Genomic DNA, 21143 nt, shown 5'->3' with positions numbered 1-21143 from the left:
TGTTCCGATCATGTTGTTGTTGTCTTTACTTATCGAATAGGAAGCCCAATTGACGGAAAATAAAAGGATAAACTTATGTTAGCTACCTAGCTTAGTGGTTTAAATTGTCTAATGTGGTCATTAAGTTCACAACCAAAAAAAAATAAAATAAAGATGTTTTCTGGTGAATATTATCAATCAGTCTACCACCACAACATTAACGATCCATCCAATAATACAAAAATCTAACCGTACAGAAACCTAAATTAAAGTTGTCGAATGAAATTTTTTGACAAAGCCGGATCAGGCAGAAAAAAATAATATTTGAACTTATTCAGGCAAAGAGTCTTTATTTAAGGTTTTATTATTTTAAGCACTAGCTAGCGAAACTAAAAGTTCTAAAGAATAAATAAATGTTAAGTAATTGATGTGAGAAACCAAATATTTAGTTAACGGGTAGAAAAAAAAAAACTAACTAAATTAATAGACAGAATTCCGTAGTATATATAATCTAGCTTGAAAACATGTGTTTTCGTCCAAACAAAAGAAAAGGAAACATATGTTCTAGTTTTTTTTTGTTAATTTAAGTTGTTGACAAAAAAAAATATTCAGGCATGTACAAAAATATTCAGGCATGTATAAAATCCACACAAAAACAAAAAGAGAGAAAAATACATATCAATACTCCTACCTTATTTATTAGCTGAGAAAGTATTGTAGAGTTGAAACTGAAAAGTATTGTAGAGTTGAAACTGAAAAGTGGTATCCAATATATCATAGTGCCCTTTGCAATTGTTTACAAAAATTCCATACCAAACAAGTTTTTTCCATATACAATTAGATTGGCGTGAACCAATTGTACGAACGAAGTTTATACATACATACATACATAGAAGGATATCATAATATCTTAATGCCAAGTAAAATTATCAACTTGCACACTCCAACAATTAAGATAACCCGGACAAGTTTTGCGGATACAAACTTGTGAAGAGGCAATGCGGTTTTCAAATATGATCTTGTGTTTGTTAGAAATAAATAAAGGGTGGGTTGTAATAGACTAATGGAGAAGGTGGGAGAAAGTATCAATCTTGTAAAAGGTTTTGGAGAAAGTATAAGGTTCAATTTCGGGTTGTAATTTCTAAAAATCAATAACTCTTTTTAGCTTCTCTACAGGCACAGATATTGGGGCTAGGATCCTCACTTGAGCCTAGAATTTTATCTCGACTTGATTTTGACTAGTTAAATTAAGATTTTGGGACAGAACAAATAATATTTGAACTTATTCGGCAAGAGTCTTTATAAAGGTTTTATTATTCTAAAAACTAGTTTACCAATACTCAAAAATCTGAAGAATCCCAATAAATAAATGTTCAAGTAATGGATGTCAGAAAACAAATATTTAAGTTGACTGGTAGACTTAAGAAAAAAAAACAAGACAAACGAAATTAATCGAGCTTGAAAACATGTGTTTAGGTACGAATATTTTGATCTAAACCGGTTAATGACCAATCAAATTGAACCGGTCAAAAAGCTCAATGAAATTGACATTTTTTCCATGAAAAACAACAAAATGTTGGCTTTGGTTTGGAGATCAAAATCTGCCACTGCTGCTTGAATGATTCATATAACCAACAATGGTACGGTTTCAAAAATTACACTTTCTTTAAGCAAAGAACAAGCTATTGGAGGAAAGGAACTGAACTTGAAAAGTGGTTTTCATAAATCATAAGATCACAATACTCTTTGTATGTGTTTACAAAAATTTAATACCAAACAAGTTTTCAGGTACAATTAGATTGGTGTGAACCGCATTGTAAGAACAAAAGTTTATACATACATAGAAGGATATCATAATCTCTTAATGCCAAGTAAAATTATCAACTTGCACAATCCAACAGATAAGATAAACGGGACAAGTTTGCGGATAACAAACCTGTGAAGAGACAATGTAGTTTTCAAAACGTTTTTGATCTTGTATTTGTTAAAAATAATGGACTACTGGAGAAGAAATATAGGAGAAAGTATGAATCTTGTAAAGGTTTTGATCTTTCTTCATATCCCTTAACATCCATATGCTTCCAGCTCACTAGGATTGTCTGACACTATAGTGTGAAATACAAAATTTGGAAACGTCTTCGTTACGTCCCTACAGAAACACAACCACATAAACCTATCAGCCTTGCACCCGAAGAAGATAACAAGGCAAGGACATGACTTACTTGAGATGTTGAAGGCTCATGTTCTGTATCAGAGAGGGATGGCGCAATACAAGAGTCCGCCACTCTTCCTTATCGATCTTGCCGTCCTTTTTAGTATCAGCGTCTTCAAAAGTCTACAGCAATCATATTTTACATCTCATGTCAAAAAATAAATATGGCAAGGCCTAGTCAATGTCAATGGAGATCAACTACAAACTAACCTTGTCTATGATGCTCTCAATCACATGATCAGAAAGGTTCATGCCAGTTTCAGCTAGAGTCGTCACCACCATTTGCTTCACCTCCTGTCGCTCTATAGACCCTTGCTGCTTCAGATCGTACAGCTTAAAAGAAACTGCAGGGGCAAAAGATGAACATGCCAAGGTTTGGATATGAATATAATAATTAAAAAACAAGGTGAAGGCTCTGCCACTTACACTCAATCTTATCCTCAAATTTAGCGTTGGGGTGAAAGACGGAAAGAGAACGAGCAAAGGCTTCAAAATCTAGAATCCCAGTATGCTTGGTATCAAATAAGTCAAACACCTGCAAAGCTTGAATATGAGTGTACAGCAAGGAAATCAAGATGGGTAAGTTAAAAGTCTGTTTACCCTATCAGCAAAAAGGCTTCTTGTTGTGTTTATCTTGAATAGTACGAATTGAAAATGTTCCTGAAATTCATTTGAAAGGATCCTAGTGAATGTAGAGGAGCACGAAGACATAGTACTAGTAACCTACGATGAATTATATATGGCTTATACCTTATCGATAAGCCCGTCTTTGCTAATATACTTGAACAGTTCGTAAAGAGCTTCAATTTCATTCACAGTAACTGCATTTAGTACATAATTAAAGACATTATTGTTGGGGTCGTGAGCTAGAATCAAAAGTAGTAAAGTTTTTGGAAGAGAAATAAACATACACACAGTGCCTCTAGCCACATCCTTAGGGTTCTGACGACCCTTGGGAGTAGGATCAGCATCACAACAAGTCAACAGAATTAAGGATAAGTGCTTTAATCCATCTAAACATTGCATCATCATCTCTCCCACGACTCACTATTCCCATGCCTACCACAAACATGAAAAAGAAATGGTTAATCCCATTGAACATCAACAGAAACCCTCTAAAGTTTTGGATCAAGAAAAATAAAAATTCAAGAATCGAACATAAATTTGCCGATCCTATGCAGACATCAAGTAAATGTAGTATTATTGACTTTTGAGAGAAGAGATTCAAGAGAAGAAGATGAGATGCACCAAGAAAATATACCTTTCTTTTTTTTCTTCTCGTTAACGTGTAGAGAAGCTTCAGATTAGGACTATTTCCAAGGGTCTTTTCTTATTTTGGCCACGATCTATCTTTCTCTCTCTCTCCATAAAAGTTTGTAGTTGGCTGCTGAGACATGGGAAAGGATCTACAAGTTCGTTGGCTTAAATAAGTCAACTCTAATTAGTTGGTGACCACTTTAACAAGTTGACATTTGGAGAGAGAGAGAAACAAATTAAGAGGAAGAAGATACTATGATGGACTCATCATAACTAATAAGATACACAAGACCACAAAATGTCGGTTTCAGGGAACAACATTCACAAAACAAGCCTTGAAGGGTGAAGTTAATACGCTTTGGCACAGACTGAGTCCTACCCCTCTGACCACCAACGATCTATCTATGCTTCAATCTCAAACTTAGTTGATCCTCTAGTGCTACTTATTTTGACCAGCCTCTGGTTTATGGCTTTGAATACAAGTCAATCGAAAGTGATGGTAAAGATATTGACTTTACTTTCTTTTACAGCAAACAAACCCACCATTCGACTTTATGATGTAAAGGTGATTGTTTGTTTTTGTTGTGATAAGCTTCAAAAAGTGCTCCCAAGTCACAGCAAAGACTAAAACCCTTTTCATCCTTTGGCAACCACATCCGAGCTTATACTGCAGGAACCATCACAATGCCCACTTCCATTCTCCAAAGACTGAAACACATATTAGTTAGGCTAGTATAGCTAGGCTCTCCTCTCCATCTCTTCTCTTAATAATTATTTTGATTCCATCCATCATCTATATATGAGCACTACTAGTTTTCAGTAGTGGGGAACATACATTAACCAAAATAGATATTTGATAAAGTCAAAAAAGCTCAAGTATGTGTACTCACCTTGTTGTTAGCCACAGCATCGTTGCCAAAACAAACGCAATTGGTGGCCAAAAAAGAAAAAAGTATTAAATAGCATTGTTTGTAAAAAAAAGTCACTTCATTTTGGTGTAGGAGCATAGCAATGAGTGAGTTAATGAAAGTATTTTGGTGATTGATATGCCTACTACCACTGATTTAACTGGAGACCAAATGTTGGTTGAGGGGGTAAATGTAACCAAATCAAATTATAGGGTAATAAATACAATAAAGAAAAACGAAGCGATGTAAGTAAAAGAGAGATGGGAGAAAAAAGGAAAAAAGATAGTCAGCTACCTCAAGTATCACGAAATGCATGGCCACACATGCGAACTACGGTAAAGGACATCCAGCTACATGACCTATATGTAATACATGGCCACATGTCTGAAGTTTAAGAAGTTATGTGCGGAACACCATACACATCAAATGTCGACAAACCGGACGATTTGCGTCGGTGTTGACTCATCGGACCCGAATTAAAACCCGATCGGACTTTCAAATCAGAACCTAAGACCAAGACCCGGTTGAGTTTATGGGTAATTATCTTATCAGGCCGTGGGCCTAGAGATTAAACAAAAAAAATATCACGCCCATTATCTTACCCACAACATCAATTTTTTTCTTCTTCGACATAGCCGAAACACAGTCTTTAAACGATTGCTCTCCATTATTAGGGTTCTTAGTGTTTATCTTTTTGAAGGTTTGAGTCGACGATTAGGGTTTTTAGGGTTAATTGTTTTGAAGATGGAATTAAGCTCGGGATCCTCCAGTAGCAGCAGATATGGAGGGCGAAAAGTCTGTGATTGTGGATTACCGGCTAAGATTTTCAAATCTAAAACGGCGAGGAATCCACATCAAAAGTTCTTTGGGTGTGAGTTGTACAAGGTATGTTTCGTAAGTGTTATTAACAGTGTTGAGGTGGTGAGATTTGTTGATTAGTTCAGTCTCTTATTGATGTGGATTTAGGAAGGTGGTAACGTACACTGCAAATTCTTTAGGTGGGTTGATGAAGAAGAGGTGAAAGGCTGGCCCAGACAAGCGTTGGTAGAAGCTCAAGCTGAAATTAACGAGAAGAATAGGATGATAAGTCAACTAAAATCGACAATCATGGAGCTTCGTGATGATTTGGAGAAGCATCAATTGGAGATGTCATTAAAGAATGTTGAGATGGAAACAACTATGTATCGTCAAGGCATTATCATCACTGGATTGACAGGATTGCTGGTATGCACCATTGGAGCCATTGTCTTTGGTTGAGTTATTAGATAGCTTTGTTGTTGTATGAATGATTTTGATTAGTGATTATATCGTGACTTTTTAATGAATTTGTAATGACTTTTTAATGAATTTCTAATGACTTTGGTTAGTGGCTTTGCAAAACAAAATATATGGGACTAAGTGTGTTTAAAGTCACCAAATACATGACCAAAATAATACCCGATTAGGTGTTTTAAGTCACCAACCCTACATGTCAATATTGTACCAAAAGGAGTCTAAAACCGACCCGACATGTCCAAAAAATGAGTCAGCTACCTCATCCGAATAGCATCCTCTCGACAAAGCTTCTTTTCTGTGGTGCGGATGAGGAAACATCTTGCACCTCAGGTTCATGGTCAGGAGCTTCCATTGCTGCAAAAGCTGCTGCCATTTCAGCTTGATCTTGAGCTTCCAATTGTGGTGCCGCATTTAGTTTTCTTCTCTTGGCCCTGTTCTCAGAGGACTAACAAAAGTATAGTCAGAACAACCGAACCAAATTAAAAGAGAAAGAACAATAGTGTGAAGACATACCTCATTAGGACATCGTCTTGAATTATGACCCGCTTGACCACATAGACCACAGTGGACCACTCTTCCTTGGCGACCAACTTTCTTGTCAGATTTGTTTTTGCTTGGTGATTCATTTAGACCCTTGATTCTTGCCTTGCCCTTCGGTCTCCCTGCAGGACGTTTGTAAGGAGGTGCAACAATCCATGGTCTTCCAGAGTCCTTCCAAAATTTGGATCCATTAACAGGCCTCAGACCCCTCCTATATGTCCCTTGCCATTTTTCAGTCAAGTAGTAATCTGACATATAGTCTTCCACTTCGTAATTCATTTCTCTTATTGCACAAACAGCATGACGACATGGGATACCAGTCAAATCCCACTTCCTGCAAGCACAAGTCCGCGCAGACAAATTCACAAAATATCCTGTCCCAAACTCAACAATCTCGTACTCGCCACCAGTGCTTGTGATTATTGCACAATATTGAGCTTCGTCACATGATTTCTCTAGCTCTTTTCTTGCCTTTTTGTGTACTTAGCAGTTTCTTTTCCAGCAATAGTGGACCTGATGGCAACCCGTTGCATAGCATCCCTCCTTATCAGCTCTAACATCTGGACAAATGGCTTCCTCCTTGCAATCTTTAAGGTTCTGTTATACGACTCAGTATGGTTGTTGTGAGTATCAGCACAACAACAACCAACCCTAAACAATGCCCTGCACCATGTAGTTCGATCCTTTTGAAGTAGAGTTGCACAAGCTTGGGGATCAAACTCTTTGAAAACCGCCAAATTCTCCTTGTAATCAGCTTCATTGTAGCTGCTTGCCACTCTCCAGAACAGTGGCTTCAACATGTCTGCCTTGTTGGATTTCTTCAAGTTGGAGTAGATATGTCTATCACAAGCTCGATGTTCTGCCATTGGTAACACAGTTGACACACCATGAATCAATCCTTTATGCATGTCTGATATCAGAGTGATGTTCTCACCTAGCCCCAAGTCCAGATCTTCTTTCAGCTTTCAAACAAACCATTCCCAATTGGGATTGTTCTCACAATCCACTACGGCCCATGCCACTGGAAATATCTGGTTATTAGGATCCCTTCCTACGGCAGTAAGCATCATCCCATTCGTCGAGTTTTTCAAAAAGGTACCATCCAAACCAATGATTGGGCGACAGTTCTGCTTCCAAGCAGTCCTCAACGGCTCAAAGCAGATGTAGATTTGATGAAATGCCTCACGACCATCAGCCCTTACTGTTGTATTAACCTCAACTGTAGTATGCGGATTGGACCTACAATAAATCACAAAATTGTTAACACAAATACGAAAATTAATCAGAACAAAGTGATAATACAAAAACAAAACTGTGACTTACGTTATTAGGTGAAGCTCATAGTCTCTTAATCTTGCAAATTGCTCATCACATTCAGCTTGCAGCTTATCAAATACACGTCTTCTAGCAACTTTGGCTTGGTTTGGCGAGATTATTATGTTATACCTCTTCTTCATCTCATCTTTTATCTCTGGACCGCTCATCTCCGGATCTCTTCTTATATCTTCAAGGAATAAATCAGCAATGACATGAGTTTTAATGATCTCACACCTTCCTGTTGGATGGCATTGATGGTCATAGTCATAAGTCTTCACCATCCACTTTCCTCCAAAGTGGTATGTCCACAGCACAATAGATTTTCCATCCACAACCTTTTGCTTTGCATCTAGCACCCAGCCTCTCCTTTTCCCACCTGTCGAACACCACATTCCGCCTTGTCTTTAAGACATATTTGATCACATTCCTCTTAAAATCAATCCCACTGCTGAAAATCTGCCTTAAACTAAACACACCATCCACTACACTAACTAACTTCTCTGTTTGTGCTTCCTCATCACCTGATTCATCATCAGTTGCAGGATATACATCATCTTCGTCTGGTATCTGTTCCTCATAATTTTCATTGTTGAAAACTTATATATCCTCCTCTTCAATCTCGGCCTCTTCGTCACTAATGTCACCATCAACCTCTGAGTCTGATGATTCAGATAAAGCTGCCTACGAACTCTGACCTTCGTCATCTTCACAAACATTCTCCTTGAGAATAAAAGCACCATCACACGCATTCTCCTTTCCAACAGCTATTGTGTCTATAGCTTCAACACATTCTTCTCCTTCCTTATCAAAGTAAATGTCAACTTCTTTCATCCATCGTCCTTTTGAGACCAACTTCTTCTTGTTAGCATCAACATTCTCCCACAAAGGCTTCCTATCTGATACATCTTCAAATGGTAGCTTGTACCACATCTTCCCAATGTACTTAATTCGCTTCTCAAGCATATATATAAGTACATCTTCAAAGATAGTGATAGAATCCACTTCTATTTCCTCAACAACTCCACCGACGTAGTCTAAAACTCCACCGAGTAACTTGAATTCGCCAGAATGATGGCATTTCACCTTAACAGAAATTTTCTCACTACAAAAAAAAACAAATTTTCGGTCACATAAGAAGACAATACTTGTCTGTTTCTATATTTACTGTATCGGATAAAGCAACAATATTCCCCACCACCCCAACAAGTCACTCACTGACAATGGAATCAACTCACATGATAAAGAATCAAACAAAAATCGACTATATAAAAACCCGAAACCAACCCCATAAAGTACCCGACAACATCCCCACATCCCCACTAGTTCATACTTAAACCACTACTAAAAATGTTATAACATGAAAACGAAATTGAAAAATTTACCTCATTTGTGAGAATCAGACCTGAACACCAAGTTACTTCCGATTAAAACCAACGATTACAGCAAATCCCTCTTCAACAGATGATTTCTTCTCTTTCTTCGAGTTAACCCTAGTTGAAAAGTAGATCGACTTCTATACACTGAATTGGGAAATCGTAAAGTTTTAACTTTTTTACGATGAAATCGATGTGGTAATAAGATAATGGGCCTGATATTTTTTGTTTAATCTCTAGGCCCACAGCCTGATAAGATAATTATCCATAAACTCAACCGGGTCTTGGTCTCGGGTTCTGATTTGTAAGTCCGATCGGGTTTTAATTCGGGTCCGATGAGTCAACGATGAGTCAACACCGACGCAAATCGTCCGGTTTGTCGACATTTGATATGTATGATGTTCCGCACATAACTTCTTAAACTTCAATGGTCATGTATTACATATAGGTCATGTAGTTGGATGTCCTTTACCATAGTTTGCATGTGAGGCCATGCATTCCGTGATAGTTGAGGTAGCTGACTATCTTTTTCTCGAGAAAAAATGTGAGTGGGGGAAGATGGGAGAGTGTATGGGAACAACAACAATTGATGAAATGACAAAACAACAACAAATATAGGATCGTTTCAATATGATATTTGTGTGTGTGTGAGAGAGAGAGAAGAAGAGTCTTGAGTTGAAATCAAAAGATTGGTCCTTTTTTCCTCTCTTTCCTGCTTTTTTTTTTTTAGTTTTTGCTTTCTTTTTTAGTTTTCTCTGATCTCTCTCTCTCAGTCAGTCAGGAAGAAGCTTTTATAATTGTTGTGTTTGCCCCCTCAATTTCTCCGTCCCTACTCTCCTCTTTTGATCAATTTCTAACGATAAAGCTCGAATCTTTTTTCAAACCCGGGTCTGTCCTTGTAATCGAGTGTGTTCTTGTCACTCATGAATTTGTGTTGTTGAGATCCGTTTGAGAAGTTACCTCTTTGTTAAAAAAAAAAAGAGAGAGCTTTTTTTAAGGGAGAGATAGAGAGAGAGAGAGAGAGAGAGAGAGAGATTGAGATTAGATTTATCACTTTTGTGTTTGTGGGATATGGGTAACGTGAACGGGAGAGAAGAAGCGAATAGTAACAACGCCTCTGCGGTTGAAGACGACGACGCTGAGATTTGTTCCCGTGAAGCCATGTCTGCTGCTTCCGATGGTAACCACCACGTAGCTCCTCCTGAGCTTATGGGTCAATCTCCTCCTCATAGCCCTCGAGCTACTCAGTCTCCTCTCATGTTCGCTCCTCAGGTTTTCAGATTCGCTTTTTCTCTCGCTGTCTTTATCTGGAAGGATGTAATTGAAAAGAGAGAGATCTGGAAGCTTAAAAAAGTTTGTGTCTTTTTTTTTGTTTAAAAGGTTCCGGTGCTTCCACTTCAAAGACCTGATGAAATTCACATCCCTAATCCGTCGTGGATGCAAACGCCATCTTCGTTGTATGAAGAGGCTTGTAACGAGCAAGGTATCCCTACGATGATCACATGGTGCCATGGAGGCAAGGAGATTGCTGTTGAGGGATCATGGGACAATTGGAAGACAAGGTTTTTTTTTTTATCTCAATGTTTTGTTTTCAATTTTAATTTGGCTTCTTTATCATTTCGAAATCTGAGCTTATGTTGTTCTTGTGGGGGGTTTGATCAGAAGTCGCCTGCAGAGATCTGGGAAAGATTTCACAATCATGAAAGTGTTGCCTTCAGGAGTTTATGAGTACAGGTTCATTGTTGATGGACAGTGGAGGCATGCCCCTGAGCTTCCCTTGGCAAGAGATGATGCTGGGAACACTTTCAACATTTTGGACCTTCAGGTACCTTTTCATATATCATCAGCTTTTAGATCGGTTAGTAGGTGGAGAAGTGAAACATTTAATGAGAGACTATTGGAACTGCATAACCAGGATTATAGGGAATGGAAAAGAGATCTATGTTGGTTTGCAAGTTAGAAAACAAAACAAGGCTTTGTAGTTTCTTTTTTCGATTTTTGAGTGTGAAAACAGCAGAGATACTTTGATGTATGCAGGACTATGTTCCTGAAGACATTCAAAGCATATCTGGGTTTGAGCCTCCGCAATCTCCTGAGAATAGTTACAGCAACTTGCTTTTGGGAGCCGAGGACTACTCAAAAGAACCGCCTGTGGTTCCCCCGCACCTACAGATGACACTGCTGAACTTGCCAGCAGCCAATCCTGACATCCCATCTCCGCTGCCGAGACCTCAGCATGTCATCCTCAATCATCTTTACATGCAGAAGGGAAAAAGTGGTCCATCTGTGGTTGCGCTTGGTTCCACTCACCGCTTTTTAGCAAAGTATGTTACTGTGGTGCTCTACAAGTCATTGCAGAGGTGAGAAGATATGATGCCAATTCCGAATGGGTAGCATGTGGAAACTCGACATGTTCCATATCTAATTTGGTGTTAAAAGTTAAACTCATGGAGAATGGGTGAGGCTATAGGAAGGAGACACACAAAGAGAGTTATTTGCAGGCAAAGTATTCCCTCGATACGGCGAATTTTGTTGTCTTTAAAGTTGTCAATAAGGTTTACCAACAGAATGAAGATGCAGTATTCAGTCAGTGTCTGTGTAATCTTTTGATTCGAAGACTTCATCATCTGTTTTTTTTTTAGTATAATTTAGAAAAGAAGAATGCAGGAACGACTTCACTTGTAAAACCGGCAAATCTTTTTTTATGGTTTTGTTTTGGGGCTTTCAAGTTTTCACAACAGTTGTCACCTGCCAGTCTTCTTAAATTATTGTTTGGTTTCAAATCTAGCAAAGTCAAGTGTGATTGTGACAGATGATCATATGCTTCTGCAACAAAGCATCTGCAGATCAACTATATACCGGTGAAAAGCAGAAGATGACAGATTTCTTAATGGCCCAAAAGAATCTAAAGTAGAGTTTATTGTATTCTGATTGCGACTATCTAACAGTAGAAGGCTGTACAGCATTCTGATGGACACTGTTTGAGGTTATTATGTCCGGCGTTCTGCAGGACAAAGAATAATAGCACCCCCACTTACGGCGGTCGGTGTACGTAATTGCACTTCTAGTGGTAATTGGACACAGAGTAGCTGAAGATGGTTACTGTGACAAGCAAGCTGGCAAAGCTGTATGAGATAACTGGAATGTTGATGAGAGAGATCCACTTCTTGTTTAGGAAGATGTTGGTTATGCTTTCGGTAGAGTCCCAATTCCGCATTTTCCTATTGCTCGTAAATCGAGTCTCTTGGTGGTTGGTTCTAATATCTATAACATTGACGTCCTTGGTCAAAAGCTATATGTAGCAGAAAATAAAAAGATGTGTAACAAAGCATCACTTTCTGCAAGAGAGATCTCTTTCTCAAATCAATCTTAAATAGAGTTTATTGCATTCTGATGGCCACTATCTAACAGTAGAAGGCTGTACAGAAAGAAGCAATAGAAAGAGCAAAACATGTTGATTTATATGTCTGTATCTAATCAAAGTTGTTGAATTTATAAAACGGGACAGCCTTTGGCTTTGATTCCAGGAGCTGTGGGACAGGAGGCGAGAGGGCAGTGGTCTACTTCTGTGCCCCACCATTTAAGGTCGTGTCCAGCGTTCTGCAGGGCGAAGAACAAGAGTACCCCCATGAACGCAGTCCCTGCATCGAGTGCTGCAGAGAGTACGTAATTGTACTTCTGCCACCATCTCTTGTGGTAATTGAACACAAAGTAGTTGAAGATGGTTCCTGTGACCAGCCAGCTAGCAATGTTGGTTGGAGTGGCTGGAGGCATTCCTGCAAAGCCGTAGGAGATAACCGGAATGTTGATGAGAGGGATCCACTTCTTGTTTGGGAAGACCTTGCTCAGCGCCCACACTGGAACAGGCAGAACAGCTCCAATGAGGAAGAGCCAGACAAGGTTACGGTACATGCCTCCTGGTCCAAACAGCCGTCTTGGTCCTATCAACCCCCAAATAACTGAAGCATCAAACGTCACTCTGTACTTGGGGCAAGTCCAGGGGCTATTAGGGTGGGTTCCTTCGATGTCGCATATGTCTTGAATGCTCTCCAGCATCCACCAGGCCACTCCCAGATTCACCACACCAGCTACCACAGTGCCAACCAGCTGAGCCGTGTACATGCAGCGCGGTGGGATTTTCATGTAATGGCCAAGCTTAAGGTCTGACAAGAATGAGAGAGCGTGGACTGTGCTGATCCGCCCGTAGATCTTGAAAATCAGGTTAGCAATGGGTTTTCCAGGGAGGATATAACCGATTATGAACTGCCCTATTATATCATATCCTGGTTGCTGCAAATGTTAAGAAAAAATTGACAAAGTATGAGCATGGGTTATTGGAGGAGGCCTTATCTCTCATATAAACTACTAATTAACCTGATTTGTAGTTGCTTGAATGACACCAATAGGGAGGGTGACAATAAAGGCCAATGCAAAAGCAAAGAGCATTCCCCACCATGGAAGCTGCACTGACTCCTTCCACACAAAAGACATGAGGAGAGACATAGCTACACTTCCTACCAGCAGTATATAAAACCACCACTCAGGCACTTTTTTGTAGCTTTGCATCAATTTCCCATGGATGTCCAGCTTCCTGGTGTTTACTGCAGACCAAGTTTGCCTCCATATGTCCCTGCACAAAACACACCAAGTGATGATTCTCTTCTCACAGTGCCGTAACTACTCAACAGAACTGAATCACAAAAGCAACTAACCTGCCGTTGAACAATGCCACATGAGTTAGAGTTGCAGTGAATCGCGCAAACCCGGATCCGATGGAGAGTGCGAAAAGAGGGCTGAGGTAAAGCTTCCCGTATCTGTCATATGCACCAATATCCAAATCAAACTGCGGTGTCAAGATCTTGGTTGTGTCATACTTCTGGCCGGTGGTAGTGAAGAGCTGATTAGAGAAAATTGGGAACTTTCTGGCATCGAAAGTGTTGAACTTCCAGTAACAAACAGGGACGATGATGTAAATGAACATGATGAAACCAACACCAACGTTGAGTATAGAGGACCATGGAGCCACCAAAGGACTACCATGGTAAGCAGAGATACCAGCCCAGTCAAGAGTGAAGGCTCCAACTCCAAGGCCATGGTACCCTGAGCCAACTTGCTGAGCCGTAATACTGTTTGGCCAAGCCCAACATACCCATGAGAAGAAGGTCAAGATTGGAAATAGATAGCCTGGAAGCGCATAGTAAAGAAAGCTAGCACCAAGAGCCACTAAAAAGAACTGCATCCTCGTAAAGCCTTTAGACTTCTCTTCCTTCTCGTGCAACGCCCTGAAACAAACACAGAAACAATACAATTCAACTTCAACCGAATCAGCTTTCTCGCAGTGCAGGTAATATACGAATCAAGATTGGATTTAAAACCTGAAGAGAGACACTTGAGCAAGATTAGAAGGCCACCACATGTCAACAGGATCAACCAAGTACCTCCTCAAAATTCCAGCCCAACCATAACCGATAATCTACAAAATTTCATTTCCATTCTTGGTCAACTAACAGATCCATAACGAATCTTGAAAGCCTAAGAGAGAGAGAGAGAAAGATACCTGAGTGGTCAAGACGATGAAGAGACCACAGATGAAGGTAAGGCTCTGCTTATAGTAAGCCTTCATAACAGTGATAGCCCCAATGGAGTAAGCATCACCACCACCGTAAGAAACGCCACAATTGGCAAAGATGGTGATAATGACATGCTCCTTGATATTAAAAGGACCAGGATTGAGGGTAAACTTCCACCCAAGAAGGTTGCGAGAAGTGGTTGGAAGAGTCCTAGCCATGAACTTGCCGATGGGCAAGACAGCGATCTGCATGAGGATGGCCGAGATGGTGAGTGGCTGCGTGCGGTAGGTGAAGAAAGTGTTGAGAAAGATGAGCAGAACACATGAGGTCAGACCCAAGAACCAAGCTCTGAATGTCATCACCGGTATGCTTGGATCGTCCGTCTCAGGAACCACCAGAGCCACTTCCTCCACGGGACAGCGCTCGTGGTCCGAGGATAGATGGGCATTGTTTTTATCAACAGCCTTCTCGGCGTCCATCTCTTTCTCTCTTTCTTCTTCTTCCCTGAAGTACCAGACAAAGATACAATGTTTGGTTGTTGTTCTTGTTTATATATAACCAAAGGACAAGGCAGGGGAACTACTGTCATAAAGTGTGAATGCTGTTTCGAATTACATTATTACCCCTTTTTCCTATCCACGTGTCACTTTTTCACGAATACAAAATCTTTGTCAATTAATTGACTCATATAATCACAATTAAATGATACTGATCTTTGACTCGATAGGAGTATGGTAAAAAGGCAAAAAAGAACACTTAAATTAAGGAAAATGAGATTTGCAAGACTGCAAAGGCACATTGGGAGGTTGTAAATGGTCTGGCTTTCCTATTTTTTCCACGCTTGTGAGACGCACGTGTCATTAGACGTTCGACACACTCAGAACACTGTCAAGTTCAAAGCTGTCTCGGGTGGGCCTGTTTTTGACACTCGACTAAGACGCAACGTTTCACGTTTCCAACGCCGTGAGAATTGCAATTCCGAAATAGGCAAGTGGAAGAGAACGGCCGTTAGTATTCTCACGGAGGTCGTGTTGCGTAGGCGTGGTAAGCTCGTGGTGCGCACATAACAAAACTCCATCCACGTGCCAATCATGCTAACGTGGTATTTACAGAGTGGGCTGTTGTGACACTTGGACTTGTCCGAGTGGGATTGAGATGAGAACCTTTGAATATGCTTTTTTGCACTTTTCCATTGGTTGTGTCCGTGAAAAGTCCAATTAAAAAAAACAGTGATTTGTGGAAACGACGGCAAATAATATTAAAGTAAAAGGGGTTAAAGTGGTTAAACTATTCACTCGATTCTTAGGAAATTATGGAATATATATGAATAAAGCACTCAAACGTTTTAAACAAATTGAAAAAGGCAAAAGATAACTAATGTTATGTTTTTAAGAATGGAGGTTATACAAATACTAGATGGATTAGAGTTAGACAGTGACATGTCTCAAAGCTCTATCGTTTTGGTTAGAAAGCGTCCTGACTTATCTAAGAACATTTTTTGGTTTCCCACCTTGATTTTGATATTGTGAGAAACAAAACACAAAGGTCTATATTAGTTGAACACCAAAGGTAACATACAGAATTCTACACAAAAGAAAACATCAAGAACTATAACAAAAGTGTTGTAAACTAGAGAATTTAGGAAGTGAAATCTCTTAGTCTTATTGATTAATGTCGAGGTTACAACTATATATAATAGGAGTACAAGGGCTAAAGCCCATAAAGCAATCGAGTACATAACATAGGCCATGGGCCGTAAAGCAATGGCCGATGGGCCGTACATGCGCGGACCGGTATATGGGCCGAATGGCCATGTCCTAACGGACTGTGAGCGGGCCGGTCTATAGAGTCCACAAGTGTTTTACAACACTCCCCCTTGGACGAGATGATCGTGCCATGTTGGATGAGATCGCTGCAATGTGCTTAGGGGATGCTGCCTCATTAAAACCTTACCAGGAAAACCCAATGGGACAAAACCTCGGTGAAGGAAAAAGAGTACAGCACACATTGCTCCCCCTGATCCAAACATCACTCCAAGTCCAGAAGTCTCCGCATTCCAATCTTGTGCGTGAGCTTCCTGAACGTCGATGTCGGCAATGCTTTGGTGAAGAGATCGGCTGAGTTGTCGCAGGACTGTACTTGCACCACTTGAACTTCTCCGGCCTTTTGTAGTTCATGTGTGAAGAAGAACTTCGGCAGTATGTGCTTCGTCCGATCTCCCTTGATGTATCCTTCCTTGAGCTGGGCGATGCAAGCCGTATTGTCCTCGTAGATGACGGTTGCTTCTTTGCTGTCTTCTAAACCGCTATCCGTCCGAATATGCTGAGTCATAGACCGCAACCAAACACAGTCACGGTTGGCTTCATGAATGGCTAGGATCTCCGCGTGATTTGACGATGTGGCCACGAGAGTCTGCTTCATTGAACGCCAAGAGATCGCCGTACCGCCGTGCGTAAACACATAACCTGTTTGTGACTTACCGTTGTGTGGATCGGATAGATAACCTGCATCAGCAAAACCAACTAGACCATCTTTGTTATGGTTAGTATAAAATAAACCAAAATCAACAGTCCCTCGCAGGTACCTTAGGACGTGTTTAATACCATTCCAGTGCCGTATAGTTGGACAAGAACTATATCTTGCTAGGAGGTTCACGGCAAAGCATATGTCCGGCCTAGTGTGGCTGGCCAGGAACATTAACGCTCCTATAGCACTGAGGTAAGGCACTTCAGGTCCAAGAATTTCTTCATTGGCCTTCTTAGGAGCAAATGGATCTTTATCCAAGTCTAAGCTTCTAACAACCATTGGGCTAGTCAATGGGTGAGCTTGCTCCATATTAAATCTCTTGAGTACTTTTTCTGTATATGCCTTTTGATGCACAAGGATTCCATTATTTACGTACTCAAGGTGCAATCCCAAACAGAATTTTGTTTTGCCTAGGTCTTTCATCTCAAATTCTTTCTTGAGGTATTCGACAGTTTGGGCGATTTCCCCAGAGGTACCGAGGATGTTTAAATCATCCACGTAGACTGCTATTATCACAAATCCTTTGTTTGCAAACTTCTTTATGAATATACATGGACTGATTGGGTCGTTCTTATAGCCTTTCTTGGCTAAATAATCACTTAGTCGGTTATACCACATTCGACCACTTTGTTTCAGTCCATAAAGCGATTTGTCTAGCCTTATGCAGTATTGGTCTCGAGTACCATTTGAACATTTATGTTCTATACCCTCTGGTAATCTCATATATATCTCATTATCCAGTGGACCATATAAATAGGCGGTTACAACATCCATTAACCGTAAATCCAAATTTTCTTTTATGGCCAGACTTATTAGATATCTAAAAGTCGTTGCATCCATCACAGGGGAGTATGTCTCCTCATAATCTATGCCGGGTCTTTGAGAGAATCCTTGTGCTACAAGCCGTGCTTTGTATCTCACTATCTCATTTTTCTCATTTCTCTTTCTTACAAAGACCCATTTGTGTCCAACTGGTTTAATGGTAGGTGTCGTCCTTAAGATCGGACCAAACACACTTCTCTTCTTTAAAGAGTTTAACTCCACATCAATGGCTTCTTTCCATTTAGGCCAATCTTTACTTTGAGTGCACTCTAATATGGATGTGGGTTCTAGATCCTCATTTATCTCAAGTGCTACCTTGTTTATAAATATTTCATCAATGTCGACATTTTTCCGGTTCCATTTTATTCCAGACATTATGTAATTGATTGATACTTCATTGTTATCAATTCCTTCAGGTTCTTGAAGTTCAGCGTCCTGAACTTCACCTGGTACATTAATTATTTCCGCGGCCATGTCTGGTTTTTCGGTAATTCCCTGAACCTCGGTCTGTTTTGCACCTTTAGACTTTCGAGGATTTTTATCTTTGGAACCTAACGGTCTACCTCGTTTCAAACGTGGTTTAGACTCTGTAGCAACTTGTTTATTGTGTTCCTTTTGAACATCAATACGTACTGGTGCATTGCAAGCTGGTATGTACGATTTTGTTACTCTTTTTGGGTCAGCAAAGGAATCTGGCAATTGATTAGCTAGCTGTTGTAAATGTATAATCTTTTGAACCTCTGCATCACATGCTAGAGTTCGAGGATCTTGCCAATTTAAGGATGTTTGATTCCATTTTAATTCTTTGACCAGCTTGCCGGTCTCACCACCTATAGTAGGGAATTCGGACTCAACGAATTGACAGTCCGCGTATCTGGCCTTAAATAGATCTCCTGTCAATGGCTCAAGATACTTTATTATGGTGGGAGACTCATATCCCACATATATTCCCATCCTCCTTTGAGGTCCCATCTTAGTTCTCTGTGGTGGAGCAACGGGTGTATAAACGGCACAACCGAATGTTTTGAGATGGGATAAGTCTGGCTCTTGACCCGATAATAGTTGGGATGGTGAATATATGTGTTCACTAGATGGCCTGATGCGTATGAGTTCTGCTGCATGTAAGACCGCGTGTCCCCAAGCCGACACAGGAAGCTTCGATCTCATTAACAATGGTCGAGCTATTAATTGTATACGTTTAATGAAGGATTCAGCTAATCCGTTTTGTGTATGGACATGTGCCACAGGATGTTCCACACTCACCCCCATGGACATACAATAATCATTAAATGCTTGGGATGTAAATTCACCAGCATTATCTAGACGTATCGTCGTTAGTGGAAAGTCTGGAAAGTGTGCTCTTAATCTTATGATTTGAGCCAACAGCCTAGCAAATGCTAGGTTCCTTGTGGATAACAAGCAAACGTGAGACCATCTGGTTGATGCATCGATCATAACCATAAAATATCTAAACGACCCACATGGTGGGTGTATTGGTCCACATATATCACCTTGTATCCTTTCCAGAAAATGCAAAGTCTCTTTTGTGACTTTTACTGGTGATGGTCTTGTAATGAGTTTCCCTTGTGCACATGCTACACAAGTGAGATTTTTAGGGAAAACTCTTTTCTCTTTAAGGTTGTGCCCTTTTGAACTCTTAATTACTTTACGCATCATGTTCGAACCCGGGTGGCCTAACCGGTCATGCCATAGAGTGAATTTTTCAGTGAACATTTTGTGCTTAGCCATGTTAGCTTCTATCATTTTTATCTTAGCATGGTATAAACCAGTGGCTAGTGCGGGTATAGTCTCTCGGACCTTCTTTTGGCCGTTTACATTTTCAGTAATGTATAGGAATTCTTTAGTTCCTTCACCCTTGGTTTCAACATGATAGCCATTTAATCTTATATCTTTAAAGCTCAATAAGTTTCTCTTAGAGCTGGGTGAGTATAGGGCATCACTTAGTTCAATATGTGTGCCGTTAGGCAACAAAATGTGAGCCTGGCCGTAGCCTTCTATCATGTTGGCTATACCCGCAATTGTACTAACATTTGCACTTTTCATTTTGAGATCTATGAAATATCTTTTATCTCTTAGTATAGTGTGGCTGGATCCACTGTCCACCACTAGTTCACTCATGTCCTTGGCCATTTCTATAAATAGGACATAATTTTGTATTTTAATAGGACAATTATAAAATAAAAGAACCATTGCAATTAAATTAAATAATCATCCAATACAATAAAGGAAAATAAAGCATAAAAGCATTGAAATTAAACCGCTTTAAAACGAAAATCAATCATCATTTTGTAGGCAATCGGAAGTCTCTAGCAAGTCGTCATTCTCATGATCGAAGTCTCCTTCATCATCGATGTACGCATAGTTGGCTTCCGGATTTTTCTTTAGAACTTCTTGGTATGCATCAATGAGGTGTTTGGGAGTTCTACAAGTCTTGGACCAGTGGTTTGACATACCACATCTATCGCAGACCGATTTAACCTTGGTACGTGGTTTAAAGGACGTACGGCCCTTACCACCACGTCCGCGGCCTCTTCGGCCGGCCTGTCCGCCATGGCCGCCACGGCCACTACGTCCTCTGCCACCACGGCCTTGTCCGTAGTGTCTTTCTCTGTGGACATAGTTGGTCTCATGGGGCGCTTTTGGCTCCTTAGACTCCATTGTAGTTTTCTTTCCCAAATCAACCTTATTTGCTTCCGGTAATGGGGCTGTACCGGGAGGTCTCATAGCACTGTTCATCAGCAGCAACTCATCATTCTGCTCAGCTAGCAGTAAACATTCAATGAGTGCCCCATAATCGGCAAAGCCTTGGTGCCGATACTGTTGCTGAAGAACTCTATTGTTAGGACTGAAAGTAGACAAGGTCTTTTCTATCAGTTCCCTTTCAGTCACCTCTTTTTCACATAACCTAAGGAGTGAGACAATCCTAAAAAGCTCAGAGTTATACTCCTCCACGGATTTGTAATCCTGGATCCTTAGGTTCTTCCAATCGAACTCGGCCTTTGGAAGGAGCACCGTCTTTTGGTGCCCGTAACGGCGTTTAAGCTGTGTCCAAAGGGCGAGTGGATTGTCTATGAAGAGGTACTGGCTCTTGAGACTCTCTGCAATGTGATGGTGCATATGTTGGAGACACTTGTTCTTTTTCTTGTCAGTGCTCTCAACTTCCTCATCAATGCAACCAGCTAGGCCATTGGACCTTAGGTGGATTTCGGTGTCTTTGACCCATTCCAAGTAGTTCTTTCCAGAAGCTTGCAAGATGGGATAGTCTAGGCTTTTAAGATTCGCCATCTGCATATAATGTAGACAACCGATAGTTAGCATGCGATATTTGAGACCGAATCATGCA

The 21143-nt window shown here is 40.3% G+C and overlaps 3 protein-coding genes and 1 pseudogene across 6 annotated transcripts; 1 reads left to right on the top strand and 3 right to left on the bottom strand.

The window, feature by feature from the left end:
• Positions 1-1679: 1679 nt before the first annotated feature.
• On the bottom strand, positions 1680-3859 carry LOC104723489 (calcineurin B-like protein 6). Of its 3 annotated transcripts, none has more exons than XM_010441871.3 (8): positions 3453-3859; positions 3103-3250; positions 2942-3012; positions 2792-2851; positions 2618-2726; positions 2402-2535; positions 2202-2314; positions 1680-2128 (listed from the first exon to the last, which is right to left on the bottom strand). In XM_010441871.3, exons 2-8 carry the CDS (start codon positions 3221-3223, stop codon positions 2044-2046), a joined length of 693 nt encoding a protein of 230 aa, XP_010440173.1. In that variant the 5' UTR covers positions 3224-3250; positions 3453-3859; the 3' UTR covers positions 1680-2043. The 3 variants fall into 3 exon arrangements, with proteins under 3 accessions (XP_010440173.1, XP_087329849.1, XP_087329850.1); XM_087473723.1 differs by having other exon boundaries at positions 3350-3469; XM_087473724.1 differs by lacking the exon at positions 1680-2128 and having other exon boundaries at positions 2198-2314.
• Positions 3860-5890: 2031 nt separating this feature from the next.
• LOC147933982 (uncharacterized) lies at positions 5891-8477 on the bottom strand (annotated as a pseudogene).
• An 803-nt stretch (positions 8478-9280) lies between these two features.
• On the top strand, positions 9281-11644 carry LOC109124586 (SNF1-related protein kinase regulatory subunit beta-2). 2 transcript variants are annotated; one of them, XM_010441868.3, is made up of 4 exons: positions 9281-10133; positions 10242-10423; positions 10524-10686; positions 10899-11644. In XM_010441868.3, exons 1-4 carry the CDS (start codon positions 9933-9935, stop codon positions 11223-11225), a joined length of 873 nt encoding a protein of 290 aa, XP_010440170.1. In that variant the 5' UTR covers positions 9281-9932; the 3' UTR covers positions 11226-11644. The 2 variants fall into 2 exon arrangements, with proteins under 2 accessions (XP_010440170.1, XP_010440172.1); XM_010441870.3 differs by having other exon boundaries at positions 9295-10133; positions 10527-10686.
• A 552-nt stretch (positions 11645-12196) lies between these two features.
• LOC147933981 (oligopeptide transporter 3-like) lies at positions 12197-15212 on the bottom strand. The gene is made up of 5 exons (XM_087473722.1): positions 14419-15212; positions 14237-14334; positions 13574-14143; positions 13236-13491; positions 12197-13151 (listed from the first exon to the last, which is right to left on the bottom strand). The coding sequence occupies exons 1-5, from the start codon at positions 14908-14910 to the stop codon at positions 12354-12356; spliced, it is 2214 nt and encodes a 737-aa protein (XP_087329848.1). The 5' UTR covers positions 14911-15212; the 3' UTR covers positions 12197-12353.
• Between the last annotated feature and the right edge of the window lie 5931 nt (positions 15213-21143).

This window comes from Camelina sativa, chromosome 11 (assembly GCF_030686135.1).
Source record: "Camelina sativa cultivar CO46 ecotype springtype chromosome 11, ASM3068613v1".
Classification (NCBI taxonomy): Eukaryota; Viridiplantae; Streptophyta; class Magnoliopsida; order Brassicales; family Brassicaceae; genus Camelina; species Camelina sativa.
Note: the sequence above shows the minus strand (reverse complement) of the source record. Positions and strands in the feature narration are given on the sequence as shown.

Coding starts and splice junctions, on each gene's coding strand:
- LOC109124586 (XM_010441868.3), top strand. CDS start 9,933: ATGGGTAACGTGAACGGGAGAGAAGAAGCGAATAGTAACAACGCCTCT. Junction 10,424..10,523: donor TGGGACAATTGGAAGACAAG/GTTTTTTTTTTT, acceptor GGGTTTGATCAG/AAGTCGCCTGCAGAGATCTG. Junction 10,687..10,898: donor TCAACATTTTGGACCTTCAG/GTACCTTTTCAT, acceptor TGATGTATGCAG/GACTATGTTCCTGAAGACAT.
- LOC147933981 (XM_087473722.1), bottom strand. CDS start 14,910: ATGGACGCCGAGAAGGCTGTTGATAAAAACAATGCCCATCTATCCTCG. Junction 13,492..13,573: donor GTGGCATTGTTCAACGGCAG/GTTAGTTGCTTT, acceptor TGTTTTGTGCAG/GGACATATGGAGGCAAACTT. Junction 13,152..13,235: donor TTCAAGCAACTACAAATCAG/GTTAATTAGTAG, acceptor TAACATTTGCAG/CAACCAGGATATGATATAAT.
- LOC104723489 (XM_010441871.3), bottom strand. CDS start 3,223: ATGATGATGCAATGTTTAGATGGATTAAAGCACTTATCCTTAATTCTG. Junction 2,727..2,791: donor GAAGCCTTTTTGCTGATAGG/GTAAACAGACTT, acceptor CAAGCTTTGCAG/GTGTTTGACTTATTTGATAC. Junction 2,315..2,401: donor TTGAGAGCATCATAGACAAG/GTTAGTTTGTAG, acceptor TGATTGCTGTAG/ACTTTTGAAGACGCTGATAC.